This window comes from Harpegnathos saltator, unplaced genomic scaffold, assembly GCF_003227715.2.
Source record: "Harpegnathos saltator strain DR-91 unplaced genomic scaffold, Hsal_v8.6 scaffold201, whole genome shotgun sequence".
Taxonomy (NCBI): Eukaryota; Metazoa; Arthropoda; class Insecta; order Hymenoptera; family Formicidae; genus Harpegnathos; species Harpegnathos saltator.
This window is the reverse complement of record NW_020229986.1, coordinates 97,535-111,257: the sequence shown is the minus strand read 5'-3', so window position 1 is coordinate 111,257 and position 13,723 is coordinate 97,535. Positions and strand designations below refer to the sequence as shown.

The 13,723-nt window shown below is 39.6% G+C and overlaps 2 protein-coding genes across 2 annotated transcripts; both read left to right on the top strand.

Annotated features, from left to right (window-relative positions):
- The first annotated feature begins 1,231 nt into the window (after nucleotides 1–1,231).
- LOC105186427 (transcription elongation factor SPT5) lies at nucleotides 1,232–3,035 on the top strand. Its single transcript, XM_025297982.1, has 3 exons — nucleotides 1,232–1,560; nucleotides 1,731–2,124; nucleotides 2,292–3,035. The coding sequence occupies exons 1-2, from the start codon at nucleotides 1,494–1,496 to the stop codon at nucleotides 2,093–2,095; spliced, it is 432 nt and encodes a 143-aa protein (XP_025153767.1). The 5' UTR covers nucleotides 1,232–1,493; the 3' UTR covers nucleotides 2,096–2,124; nucleotides 2,292–3,035.
- A 3,514-nt stretch (nucleotides 3,036–6,549) lies between these two features.
- LOC105186451 (uncharacterized) lies at nucleotides 6,550–11,178 on the top strand. Its single transcript, XM_011146659.1, has 8 exons — nucleotides 6,550–6,886; nucleotides 7,009–7,104; nucleotides 7,397–7,472; nucleotides 7,546–7,717; nucleotides 9,768–9,849; nucleotides 10,334–10,456; nucleotides 10,572–10,731; nucleotides 10,926–11,178. Exons 1-8 carry the CDS (start codon nucleotides 6,550–6,552, stop codon nucleotides 11,176–11,178), a joined length of 1,299 nt encoding a protein of 432 aa, XP_011144961.1.
- The last annotated feature ends 2,545 nt before the right edge of the window (nucleotides 11,179–13,723 follow it).

The following is a 13,723-nucleotide window of genomic DNA, read 5'->3' as shown; positions in this document are numbered from 1 at the left end:
CGGCATCGACATCGACGTATGTACACTCGCGGACATAAAGGTTTGTGCCCGTTTTTTTGCAACTTTCGGAACGCATCCCAACTCGAGAAGAATGAGAGGTGTGCTCCGCCTACGGAACACGCCTGCGCAGTGACTCACAACGAAAGACGAGAAATGAAATATACACGGTGGGACATATTATAATAATACAGACTCAGATGAAATGAATACTCCAGCATTAAATGGAAATGAGGGAACACAGAACTACAGACAAGAATCATCCGAAATAAGTCTTATACTCCGGAAGACATTCGAAAAAGGTAGAGATAAATAAACATGTTTATGTTTTTAAAACAATACGAACTTAATTAAGAGAATTAAACTGCATTACGATAGTTACGATTCTGTTATATATTTATATATGATTTATTGTTTCAGCAACAGCCATTTTCTATAGTAAAAGCAATGATATTAGATACAGAAGCAGCTGTTATAGCGAATTTTGAATTTTTGGGACATACAGACATGGACATGGAAGAGGAAGAAGGAGATGGAGATGATGAAATTTATGATGCAAATACAGATACCAAACCAAATAAAGTAACGTTTATTATCATCTTGCGTTTTAATGATATTGTTCACGCTATTTGTTAACATAATTTCTTATTTTTCAGGCATCTATCCCCCTTCTAGTGGAAGATGTTGATACAGATGCAGAGGCAGAAGTATTAAATGAATTAAATCTCTTCACAGAAATTGAAGAATCGCCACCTGGTTCTATCCATCTGGAAATGAATTCTTCAAAGGTTAGTAAATCCCTTTTTATTCGTGTACTTTAAGATAAAATATAAACCTATTACAATAATAGATATTTTGTAATATTGTCACATATAATCACATAATCTAATGATGCCTGTGGGTTTATTACATAGAGGATTACAACAAGATCCAAGACGCCCAAATAATAAAGAAGGCGGTGACTCCACGCTGGAATTAGGAGAATTAGAACAATTATGTGTTAACAATGATGCAGAAATATCGTACGATGTAAGTTCCAAGAATTTTCCCCTGTATTTCAGTCGAGTCACTTTTTCAGCTATGTAAGAGTTACAGTTTGTTGACACTCTTAACGTATTATTTCTTGCGACACAGAATTCTCTCAATTTCACAAAAAGGTACAAATACGTTTTCCTATTTTTTTTTATTTATTATTGTAATTATAGGGGAGGCTTCGGCAGAGGTAATGACGGAGCTGGAAGAGGCAGGGGTCATGGAGGTGGTGCAAGACACGACAGGAAATTAATTGGAACTGCATCAAGATAACAGGCAGACTTTACAAGGGCGATATCAGTATCGTGAAGGACGCAACAGAGACCATAGTTCGAGTAGAATTGTATTCTATATGTCAAACTACTTCTGTGAACCGATCTCATATTGCCAATGTTGGTGTGCCGACGAAAGATGGTCGTTTCAGCAGCTACAACAGAACTCCAGCATACGTAGCTGGTGGACAAATGTCGATGTATGCCAGAGATAGATCAAAGACACCTACGCACGGCTCTCAAACGCCTATGTACGAAAGTGAGTAATCTTACACGCTACTTGTCTCGGTCCAACTGTGGTCAGAGAAAAAAATGAGAACACGGAATACAATCTATATGTTTTTTTTTTACTTCTTTTTAATCGCTTGGTAGTTCTACTGCAAAACAGCAATCTTTGATGTCTAAATTTTCTTATTTCTAATTTTATAGATGGTTCTCGTACTCCTCATTATGGTTTAATGACGCTGTCTCACAATGGTTTGAGAATACCAGGCCATTCGGGAGTCTGGGACCCGGCTGTCATAAATATTCCCGCCAGAACAAACGATTCCGATGGCTACAGTATGGAAGAATGTGACTCGCCTGGCTACGCGCCCGGATATCCCCCCACCGGAGGTCCCTTTACTGCACAAACTCTGGGCACCACGTACGGCTTGGGACAAAGCTTTAGTTCGTATCAGCCTATTCCTAGTCCTGTTGGAAATGCTACCACGAGTCCAAGTCTTGCAGGATACGTTGCCACTCCATCCCCAAGTGAAACTGAATATACCACAAGTCCACATAGAACAACATAGTCCCATGGGTTACAGTCCCATGACACCTAGTCAGTAATTCTTCTTAATTGATGTAATCGTTGTATAATATGAATTATAATTAATTTCATATAAATAATAGCCTCTATAAGTATATAATTTCAAAAAATATGAAGTCTCTATTTTGTAAGTATACATAATTATAATTACGGGTTATAAGAAGTAATTGAAATTACAGATAGCCCGTAAAATCCGCAAACACCTAGCGCAGGGTTGGACATAGGTATTGGTTCCGGTAGTGCGGAGTGAGGCGGGGATCGAGAAGTCGTCGGCATATTACTTTCGACTGACAACCAAGAAGAAGTGATGAAACTTAACACGGAGGAAATTAAGTTCTTGCTTTTTATGTAAAATGAAAGCTTCTAGCACGTAACTTTTTATTTTACGTGCATCAATGTTGTGTTATCGACCTTATCTGCTATACAAATGGAAGCATATTGTAGCGTATAATAGTTTTGTAACTCCTTTAATTAATATATTATTAATGTATATATAGAAATTGTGCACTTTACTAAGTAAGAAAACAGGACAATAACACAAGCTGATTCGTGCATCTTTCGTCTCTCTCCTGTCACTTCTCTTTTCCTTCTTTTACCTCGTTTCTTAGCACCCTTATCTTTAGCGTCTAGCGCTTCTACTTTTCTTACATAATACTTACTCGGATAATGCCGCCTAGCTAGCGCTTGTTTCGGTTCACGCCACGTTCAAAACTAAGCGTACTAACTAAAACTGAAAACAATCAAATCTAAAACCAAAACTAAACTGAACATGAGCTCATCTTTATGCACAGCATATGCGATAATATAAAGAAATATTTAAACTAGCCTGTATCCTACACTCGGCCATCTGACGTCATCTGTTCTCAGATGTATCAGTTTTCTCCAGGTGAATATGTTTCAGTCGTCATATTCCAGGGCTTCATAAAATCAACTGCTATAGATGTTATGCGGGGACCTTTCCCTTGTCCTATTTCCTTTTCTTTCTTTTGTCGTTTTTTAACCGATCGTTTATTCTAATACTACTCTTGGACTTAGCTTTCATCGTTTTATATATATCTAACTTACGCTTTAACTCGAAAATACTCTTCGTGTCATATAAAACAACTTTATTTACCTCGTTATCTGATGTACCATCAATTATATATTGTATTACTGCGCTTGTATTTTATGGATCATAGCACTTTCAACGGAATAAATTATTTCAGCAGCCTGTCCCGGACAGGAGAGTAAAGTTACATGGTGCAGAGTAAAGTTATATGGTTTAAAAGCGTAAGGTTGGTATTTCAAAGTTTTAGAGCGGCGAGAAAAAGTTTTAATTTAAAACAGAATTACAATTGATTAAATATAAAGGCGTCGAACTTTGTATACCTAATATATTGGATGCTTGAATAAGTTTCCGCCGTTTTCTTGTGAAATAAAAGACCTATATTTCATAAAAAACAGAAAGAATAGTTTATTCAAAGTAGTATCCATCGTTAGCTATAATCTTTTCCCACTTTTCATGTAATAAGAGGATTCCACCATAGAAGAACTCCGATTCTTCTAAAGTAATTCAGTGCTCAAGTCAATTTTTGATATCTTCATACGAAGTGAAGTGCTGCTTAGCCAGACTATGCTGCATGGACCGGAAAAATTATAATCAGAAGGAGCCAGGTCTGAGGAATACGGCGGATGAGGTAACATACCCCAGCCGAATGCTTCCAACGTATTCTAGACTGGTTTCGCAACATGTGGTCAAGCATTGTCGTATAGCAAAATCACTTTGTCATGTATTTTGGCATATTCTGGACGTTTGTCTTTCAATGCTTGGTTCAAATTCATTAATTGGTTCTTGGTAATATTCACTATTGATGGTCTGACATGATAGTTGCAGCAACTTATAATACACCACGCCTTGTTGACTAAATACACCCCACTAAATACACAACATAACTTTCTGTCCATGAATATTCCGTTGATGATAATGACTGGCCAGGTTTGTTTCATGTTCTTGGTCGTTTTGGATTGATAGTGGATCCATTTTTCATCCCCAGTAACGATTCGATGGAAAAATGACTTCCTGTTCTGTCTTTGAAGCAACAATTCGCACATAGTTAAACGCCGATCAAGGTCTCTTTCTTTCAATTCATGTGGCAACTAGTTTCCGAGTTTTTGAATCATTCCCATTGCTTTTAAAGGTCTGCTAACAGTCCATTGATTAACATTTAATGCTTCTGACAATTCTTTCAATATTTGACATAGATTTTCATCAAGTAATACTTCCAGTTGTTCATCCTCAAATTTTTTCGGTGCACCTTCGCGTTCTTTATCTTTCACATCGAAATCATCATTTCTAAAGCGTTGAAACCACTCTCTACAACTTCTTTCGGTTGAAGCATGCTTCCTATATGACTCCACAAATAAACGATAACTTTCAGCTGTACTTTTCTTAACAATACAATAATGCAGTAAAACTTCTCACAAATGCTGTTTTGTTGGCACAAAAGTCGACATTTTCAATGCAATGACAAAAATATTGTTTACATGTCCACCAAATGTCATATACTAAATATGAAAAAAATGGTTTATAGTATTTTTGTGTACATGTGTTGCGACTGGAAATTCTATGCTCGTTACGATGTTTTTTGGAAAACGGCGAAACCTTATTCAAATACCTAATATACATAACGCGTACACACATTATTCTAAAGACGTTCTAGAACAATATCTTGGGGATATATAAATGTCCACTGTTTTAGATCCTACGGGTATCTCTTTTAATAATAATTTTTAGAAACTAAAAGTTTCTAAAAAATAATTAAAAATTAATAAAAAGGATATCTGTAGGATCTAAAACAGCGGATGTTTGTATATCTCCAAGATATTACAATATCCCAAAATGATGTCCGTCGGACGTCCCTAAGATAAAATGTGCTGTGTGGGTAATTGCGTTCAATGATTTATAAACATTGCATGTACACGACTCTTCTTATTTTTATACAGAGTGTCCGGGATTTTTTGGAAACGAAAAATTATGAACATTAATCAGATGAAACGGAGGAAAAAGGTTCTTTACCATTTTGCAAACACGTAGGCAAATTTTCAAGTTATCGATCAAAAGAGCCTCTACATGTAATTATTTTCAATCATTAATAACTTAATAACTATTACGATTTTTGCAAAATGATACGTGATTTTTCTTCTCAGTTTGATCTGATTAATCTTCGCAATTTTTCGTTTCCAAAAGATCCCGGACACTCTGTATATGATTCTGTTTATATAAAGTGACATTTTTTAAACACAAACATTTCGTTCGCTTAATTTCATTTCAAAAGAGCAGTGAGAAGTTACACCTGTGTGAAGTTGTCGCTTTATTATCGTGAACTGATACGAATGACAGAAGCGTAATACTCGAGAGATAGAGTAACGTGTGCGAGCCGTTGGAAGGCTTGCCAAAAATGTTCAAGAAATCCATGAGAAGAATATCACGCGGTTAACCACTTGAGACTCTCGTTTCAGAGTATGAACATATGTTCTTTATGGTTTCTTTTGGTACTTGTAGGCTGCATCTGCGGTAAAAGGTACTCGGCTTATTGCATTTGCTAAGAGTATTTGCATCGTTTAACCGACGATCAAATCATCATGTTCAATCGCGCGATATCAGTCCGATGCAACTGAGCAAAGAACAATTTCATCTCCGTTTTGAGTTAAAGTTGGATCTCGAACGCAATTGTACAGTTTAGAGGAACTTGAACTAAACGCAATCGTTTCTTGCCGATTCATGTTTCCGATGCCAGTCATTGTGTGTTTCGTGACGGGGTAATCGGTGCTAAATCTTCCAAACGTCGTCAGAATGTCGGTACCGTTTTATTTGAGAGAAACGATTATGGAAAGCAATGCTGGACTAGCGAGGAATTCGCTGTTCTTAGCAGCCGAAGGATATTCCAAGACATTTTGCCCGAGGTAAATCCAATTACCCTTCGACGATTCTGCATCCGCGCGATCTGTACTACGAGAATCGAAGCCGCGTGGAAATTTATTTGCATGAAACAAAAATCGCGAGAATTATATGCTGTCGCTGTTGGTGCACAATGCTTCAAGTCCAGTTTTGGACGAAATCTTGCAACAACAAGCTTGCAAAAAGACCAATAACCTCACAATGGAATACTTTTTACTTCGTTTCGCCAAGAAGTCGTAACGTGTAATTTGATTTTCTCGCATTCTCTCGAGAAACTTCGATTCTCCATGAGGAAGAATCGATATTCGGATTAGATGAAGATAATGGTCTAGATAATCTCATGTGTGCGCATATATGTTTATTTATTTATATTTATATACATGTACGTAAACGATAACGGAAGTGAGTGTCGAAGGATTCTCACAGAGGACTTTCTAAGATTTTCCTTCCGTCAGGTGAAAGTCATCGATCCGCAAAACGATCAGTACATAGCGCACCTCATGGACTATTTTCACGCATGCCTCGAGAACGTGCGGAGGCTGTCCGTGGGCAAAACGAAGCATCTGATGCTGAAAGCTCTGGCTGACACACTAGGTGGTTACTTGCGGGTTTACATCCTGCCTCTCACGAGGCACTCCTATTACGCAGGGAATATCAAATATCGCAGCGCGAAGATGCTGTTCGAGCTCTTCGACGAGCTGAAGACCTTCCTGCGGACGAATGGTGCCGGCTGGTCGAGACCAAGCCAAGACGTTCGGGACGTCAACATTCCGCCCATTACGATCACGCCGCCGAAAACGTCGCTCGCCTGCAACGGGCTCATCACGTATTCAGCTCGTAAGTCCCGTCGTTGATCCTTCGTGATCTGAAGGAATCTGGCGGTATTGATATGACGAAGACCTGAAGCGATAGCTGGGATAATTCAGTAGGGCCTTCATCATTTGTCGCACGTTTTCCAGCTTTCGATCGCAACAGCGGGGATTACCGAAGCTTCACTTTCAAGAGGAAGAAACGTGCCACGGTGAAGCGAGGAGGCGCCAGACGTGCGGTCAGTGGTGAGAATTGACAAACGTACTCAAGCTTCTTCATGCGGCTTTGTTGGTGTACTACTTTAATGCTCTTTGACTTTCGTACTTCTCTCGATCTTTATACTTTATATTTCCGCGATACCACAATGTATACTTCTTTTCTGCACGATGAAGCGGTTACGGTTTCTGCAAGGTTTGCGAAATATTGCTTGCCAGAAGAAACCAAGTGATCTAGCTGGTTTTCACATTTAGTTTTTAAATCGCAGCGCAGTCTTAGAGTTTCAGAATTACGAGACCGTAAACTGTTTATCTCGATAAGGTTACAACAAGGAAACCGCGACGGACGAAGTTATAATACCACTCCCGTTCCTCGACAACGAAGTGGAGCCCAACAGGTAGTTATCGAGTAGCAATCCGTAAGAACGTCTCGACGACCGAGTAGTCTCAACGTGTATCTTTTGTATGTAGCATCGCTCTGCCCTTCAGAAACGACAGCTTGCAGTCATTATATTCGGAGAAGTCGGCTTTCGCGCTCGTAAAGTATTATATTGTCAGCGCGAAGTGCATCGCCTCGCGATCGAGCACGAGATCGCAGTCGCGGCTGTTCAACAAGAACTTCCACAGCTGGTTGCGACAATCCGTACGTTGTGAGTCGCTACGACTGAGAAAAAAGACACGGCAACCCTCGAAACACGCATAATTGCAGAATTGCAGAGCGGCGAATCGCAAAAGATAAATAAATTAAGATTGTCATTTAGAGCAAGGGGAAAAATTCGGAAAGAGGAGGCAACAAAATATTTTGGTGTTACACCAAAGCACGTTTCGTGCCAGAAAATAAGGAAGAAAGAAATACAAAATATACAGGGTGTTACATTACATTAACATATAAGTCGGTACCACGAGTTGCCTATCTTTATTCGGACGATAATGCAGAGGTTGCCTAAAAAGTCACTCGTTGACTTTGTTGGTAATAATATTTACAGTGCTCCCAGTTATGACGAGTGCAACTAACTTTGCACCATGATCGTTATGACAGTTTATCGATCGTTTGTAACAGGAGTCGAGCTTCATTGAATTAAAAAAGATGTTTAAAAAAGTGAAACTGAGAAATAAATATTACGGATTTAAGTAGAGTAAATAAGAGCAATATGTAAGAAGATAAATAAATAATACAACATATTTTCTTGTTTCATATAATTTCTTAATTTCTTTTTTGCGTTAAAAAGTTCGATAGGAATTAGAGATTAGAAAAAACGGTATAGTCAATTAGTGACTTTTTCGGCAACTTCTATATTATCGTCCGACCCGAGTAGAAAAATTAATAGGACTTTGGTAAGGATTATTATTTTTCTCTAACATTAATCGGGCCCTAGTAGGAATAAAAAGACATGGGTCCTTCAAGATGTGTAACAAATGGTTTAACAGGCAATATTCTAAAGGTCTTATAAGACAGTATCAACAGGGTTTTATAAGGCAATATTAATAGGGCCTTATAAAAAATATTTTATTATTATTTGAGTAAAAATTTTCGTTCTTTTCATTCCAAGAAATTTATCGACTGTAATTGTTTTTATTTCTTTATAACCTTGTTAGTATGCAACAAGAATTTTTTTATTTTAAAAATATAGCATACTTTACAATAAAATATAGCATTCTTTATGGCAGGATAAAAATCCTGCTACTGTTTTTATTAAAGTTTGCTGCATTTCAAAACGAACGCAATACTAGAAAAATCGTTGGAAGAGACTAATGAATATGGCAACTAATAAAACTAATAAAATTTGTTTTTAATTGCAGTATAATTAAAAAATCTTTAAAAGAACCAGGTAGAGCGTACCTATTAAAATAATACTAAATTATGACAATTTTATTACACGTTTTAGATCTTATTAATTTTCTATAACAAAACTTGATTTTGTATATCTAAAACATCCTTAAAAGATCCTTCTAAGTCCAACATCAATTTTCCATGTTAAAGTTATTTTGTAAAATCTAAGGCATCTCTAAAAAATTCTTCTAAAGCCCTTCTGAGCTTTCTCTATCAAAACCTTATTTATTAAATCTAAGGCATCCTTAGAAGATAATCCTTCTAAGGCCCTTCTCAGCTTTCTCTATTAAAACCTTATTTATTAGATCTGAGGCACCTCTAAAAGATCCTTCAAAGGTCCTTATCAGTTTTTTTATCAAAGTCTTATTTATTAAATCTGAGGTACTTCTGATAAATCCTCTTAAGACCTTTATCAATTTTCCTTATCAAAGCCTTATTTCATAAAATCTAAGATGTCCCTAAAAGATCCGTTTTGGGGCCTGATGTGATAATAATGAGACATCCCTTTTTAGGGCATCCTCCTTTTAGCCTTATATTTCATGAGGCCCTAACAATTTTTTGCTCGGAGAATAAAGACAGGCAACCCGTCATACTAACCTGTATATTGATGTTACACTCTGTGCATACATTCCTTATTGCAGACATATTAGCGGAAACAAAATGTGGTATAAGCCAGCGATTGTATCTCATTTTATTTTATTTTGTTTATTTTCTGTAATGATTAACTCTTGGACTAAGTCTTGGATTAACTCTTAGACTAAATCGACAATCCTTCGCTTTACGATTATCGACGCGTTTGTTTGATTAATCCCGCGATTAATTCCGCACAGAATAATAGATGAAAGCATCGTTCGCGTTGCAGGTGCTTCGACACCTGGACGACGAGAAGTGGTATCCGGCATTCGGGGGTGTTCTGAGAGTAATGGCTACCTTGCGGGAATCGGGTAATATTTCATGATAGTCTCGTTGCCTGTAATTCGTCCTGTTGGAAAATTAACGAGGCCGATATACTATTCCGTTTAAGCGTCCGCGTGGCTAAGAAATTGTAGCTTCGTAATGTTTCTCTGACTGTGTGCGTGCGTATGAGGTTCATGTGTGATCTCATTGCGCTCCTTCGAGAGGAATAAAATATAACGTCCATTAACACCCTTTGAGACGCGCTTTGATATATACTCTTTGATAGTATTTTCACATGTAATTTCAGCAAGTTTTACCTTATTTTATAAATATGAAACCATGCCGGGTGACAAATATACAAATATCGTATCTCCAAGTCACGTACTTATCAATTTCGAATGAGATCGATATTGAACTGCATAACTGAAGATATTCGTTAACGAATCACGAGAAATGGGATACACATTTAGCACCATTTTGTTTTGAAACGTGAGTGCTTTTATATCTCAATGTGTCATCTTTCTCGCTCAGGCGAAGGTGCCACGAAGAGCGGGGCAAGCGGAGCTTATCAAATGATGCCGAAAGTAATGACGGGCCACAAAAGTTACACCACGGACGAGAGCGCATCGCTGTTTCATCAAGGAAAAGGGGAAAGTAGGTTAATTTTCTTCACGAGATAACGCGCGCGATTTTCGCTGTGTTTTCGCACGCGCGTATAATTCGTTCGTGCCGGGCAAGGAATAATTCGCTCCGCGTCCATGATATTCAGACGATGACAACACGTCGACGCTCGGAACCATGGAGATCGTGATTATAGCGGTGGTGTCCGCGTTGGCAATATGGCTGCTGGTGGGTTTATGCCTGGTGTGCTACAAATTCCTCAGCAAGGAGTCGGAGGGATGCCCACCCTGCGAATCGAAGACCACCCCGTGAGTCGACGTATTGTTTGCTTACTCTGCGACAGATTCTTCCCCGGTTACACGCTCAATTATAGACTGCTCGTTTTGAAATCGCTCAGCGTCAATCGCTCGCGATCGGTCGATCTGTTGCTTTCTCATGATTCTCCATTTCGATTCCTCAATGTCGATTTTTCTCAGTCTAATAATATCGCGGCGCGATTTAGGTTTGCTGTTCTGTACAAGAACGTGGACTACTGCGAGCCGGATACGTGCCCTTCGAGATCGTCGCGCACGAATGTAGTTGAAAAATTAAAGGAATGGTGGAGGAGCAAGTTCGGTCGATGCCCAGGGGGATGCCAGAAGCACGAAGATGAGGAACGTTGCTTGGCCGCGATCAATTACAGCAGTAAAGACACCGTTAACGACAGCACCCGGATTTATTCGTGGGCGTATTTTTGCTATCCGTCTTCATTTTAACTAGTTCACTGGTTCATTTCAACGATTCATATATGAGCGAGAAAAAGAAGTGCCACAATTGGTAATGACTCATATATGAGGAGCCATGAGGAGCTTTGCTTCAACGGATTTGCATGAAACTTGATACATCCATGTTTTTTGGGTCGCCGATTATGAATCCGGAATCAAATTTGAGAAATTCATAATGACGGATTCAATATGGAGGCGCTTAAGTGCTCAATTTTGTCACTTTCAGGAATGTTTATTAAGACTGGTATCCCTATTAGATTTTGTATGAAATCTACTTTATAAAGGGCTCTTCGGATCGCTGGTGACGAACCCGGTCAAAATTTTAAAATGCAAAATGGGAGATTCAATATGGCGGCTCCAAATGACTTTTGTTGTTCCATTATGGAGAAGTTCATATTCAGTCTTTTGGGTTCCTGATAATAAATCCAGTCGAAATTGCAAAATCTAAAATGGCCGATCCAATATGACGGCTTCTAGTGATTAACGGTATTCCATTATTACGGATACTCTTACGTTCATTGTTAGCAGATGAAATATGCTGAAGGAAATTAATTTTTTGTCGTCTCCCTGAAATGTCTCTGGTGAAAACTTTGAATTTATGACAATCCTTATTTGCGACCAAAGAAACATATCAAGTTTGATACATATCTATGATGGAACATTAAAATTAGCCTTGAACTTGAAGTTACTATATTGGATTCGCCATTTTCAATTTTGAAATTTTGATCCTGGATTCGTCACCAAAAACTTTTTATAGATAAACTTCCATGTAAAATACAAAATTATTCGCTCTCAACAATTTTGACACAAAACGTTAATTTCGGGTCCACTAGTGAACTGGTTAATCGCGTCGTGGAATAATTTATTATTTTATTTATTTACATTGATTAATAACAAATGCATCGCGCAATCTTGAAGACATTTTCCTAACCACGTATTTGATTCACAGGAAAAAGAAATATACTAAATCCACCTCCGCATTTCCATCAGGATCGTTCAGGAGTCGCGCGTGTTCTAAAGTGAGTGACTATGATAATATCGTTATTCGTTCATACAAAGAATTAGTTAGAAGTGTGATTTTGTGTTTCTCCTACTCTAAATTAAATAGCTATTTATTTTAATTTAATTTATTACACAATATTTATTTCACTTCTTATTCACAGCATAACAGCATTCGTTAGCTGTACTTCCTAAAGGATCGCGCTTCGATAGTCTCCTCGAACCGAGATAACAAATATGCAAAGGAGCAACTTCAAAGAATGCATAGAGAGATACACCGTACCTGATTTTAAGAGAGAATATTTAATTAATAATTTTTAAGAGACCATTTAACCTTAGTGTACACGTCGGCCGATAAAAACGTAAAATTGGTAAACATGACAAATGATGTTCCTAAGGCTCTAAAAAATGCACGAGAGAATTCGCGGGGATCTCGATAACTTAGACTTTGACTAATGGCGCGAAGATAATTTCCATCTCCAATACGCTGAAAACAATCGTTCAACACAGTAACATCATATCGGGAACCATCCGCTCGCGGAGAAGGAGAAACCGCGAAGACTGTTTTACTTCGCGCCCCGTACTGTCAGGCCATTAATTAAATTTCATTCCAACCAGCCGGCCGGCCGGCCGGCCACCGAAAGCGCGCATCTCGCGCTTCGATCGTGCACGCTCGGAGCACGTTTGCTGCGGCCAAACGCTCCGTATCTTCTTCTTCTTCTTCTTCTTCTTCCTCCTCCTCCTCTTCTTCTTCCTTCCTGTCGCGCGCGCGGCAAACTGCAAGCTGCAGTCTGCAACTTGTTGCAAGCGGGACGAGGACGAGTGACACGAGACGAGAGAAGGAAAAGAGGCAGAAGAGAGAGAACGAGGTCGGAGCGGTTGAAGCGCTGGCGCGCAGCGCCATCTCGGCGCGGTTGGTCGTGCGCGCGCGCCCGCGTGCGCACGTCGCGTCTCGTCTCTCAGGCGGCGCAGAGTCTCGCGAAGGACGCGACCGACCAGCCGGTAGTGTCGCGCGACAGCTCGAGTGATGCGTTACGTCCCTCCACCTGTCAGACGCGCGCGAAAGTGACACAGCACGCGGTCGCTGCGAGAGGCAGAATCCAGAGAGTGTTTCTCGTCGATCTCGAAGAAGGATCCGTCGGTCGCGATTGCTCGGGAAATTTCGCGCGCTTGCGCTACGCGCGCGTGTGAGTTCGCTCGTGCTGGCCGGCGGTCGTGACAGCGAACTGTCATGCTGTTGACAGTTGACGCGCGATGTGGCGTCCCACGTGCGCGACGACATCGAGCGTGAATTCGCGCGAAACACGTTGACGAGCGACGTTTGAACGGTGCTCGAGTTTAAGCCTGACGAGATTCCGTCTCGCGGCGGTCATGTGAGTGCTGTTTACGCGCTGACAATCGCGCTAATATCTCGTTGTTCGACGCGATACGCGAACAGCAGCCTCTCCTTTTCTCTCCGCGGTGCGCGCTCGTGAGCAAGGACAAGGGGAAGCGAAGACGACTCGTATACTGTGTGACTTGTTTTACTGAGATAACA

Bases quoted from the DNA above. Each gene is read 5' to 3' on its own strand.
- LOC105186451 (XM_011146659.1), top strand. From the start codon at position 6,550: ATGGACTATTTTCACGCATGCCTCGAGAACGTGCGGAGGCTGTCCGTG. The intron at 7,105-7,396 runs GTGAGAATTGAC...TATCTCGATAAG, and splicing joins CGCCAGACGTGCGGTCAGTG to GTTACAACAAGGAAACCGCG. The intron at 10,457-10,571 runs GTAGGTTAATTT...CATGATATTCAG, and splicing joins TCATCAAGGAAAAGGGGAAA to ACGATGACAACACGTCGACG.
- LOC105186427 (XM_025297982.1), top strand. From the start codon at position 1,494: ATGTCGATGTATGCCAGAGATAGATCAAAGACACCTACGCACGGCTCT. The intron at 1,561-1,730 runs GTGAGTAATCTT...CTAATTTTATAG, and splicing joins TCAAACGCCTATGTACGAAA to ATGGTTCTCGTACTCCTCAT.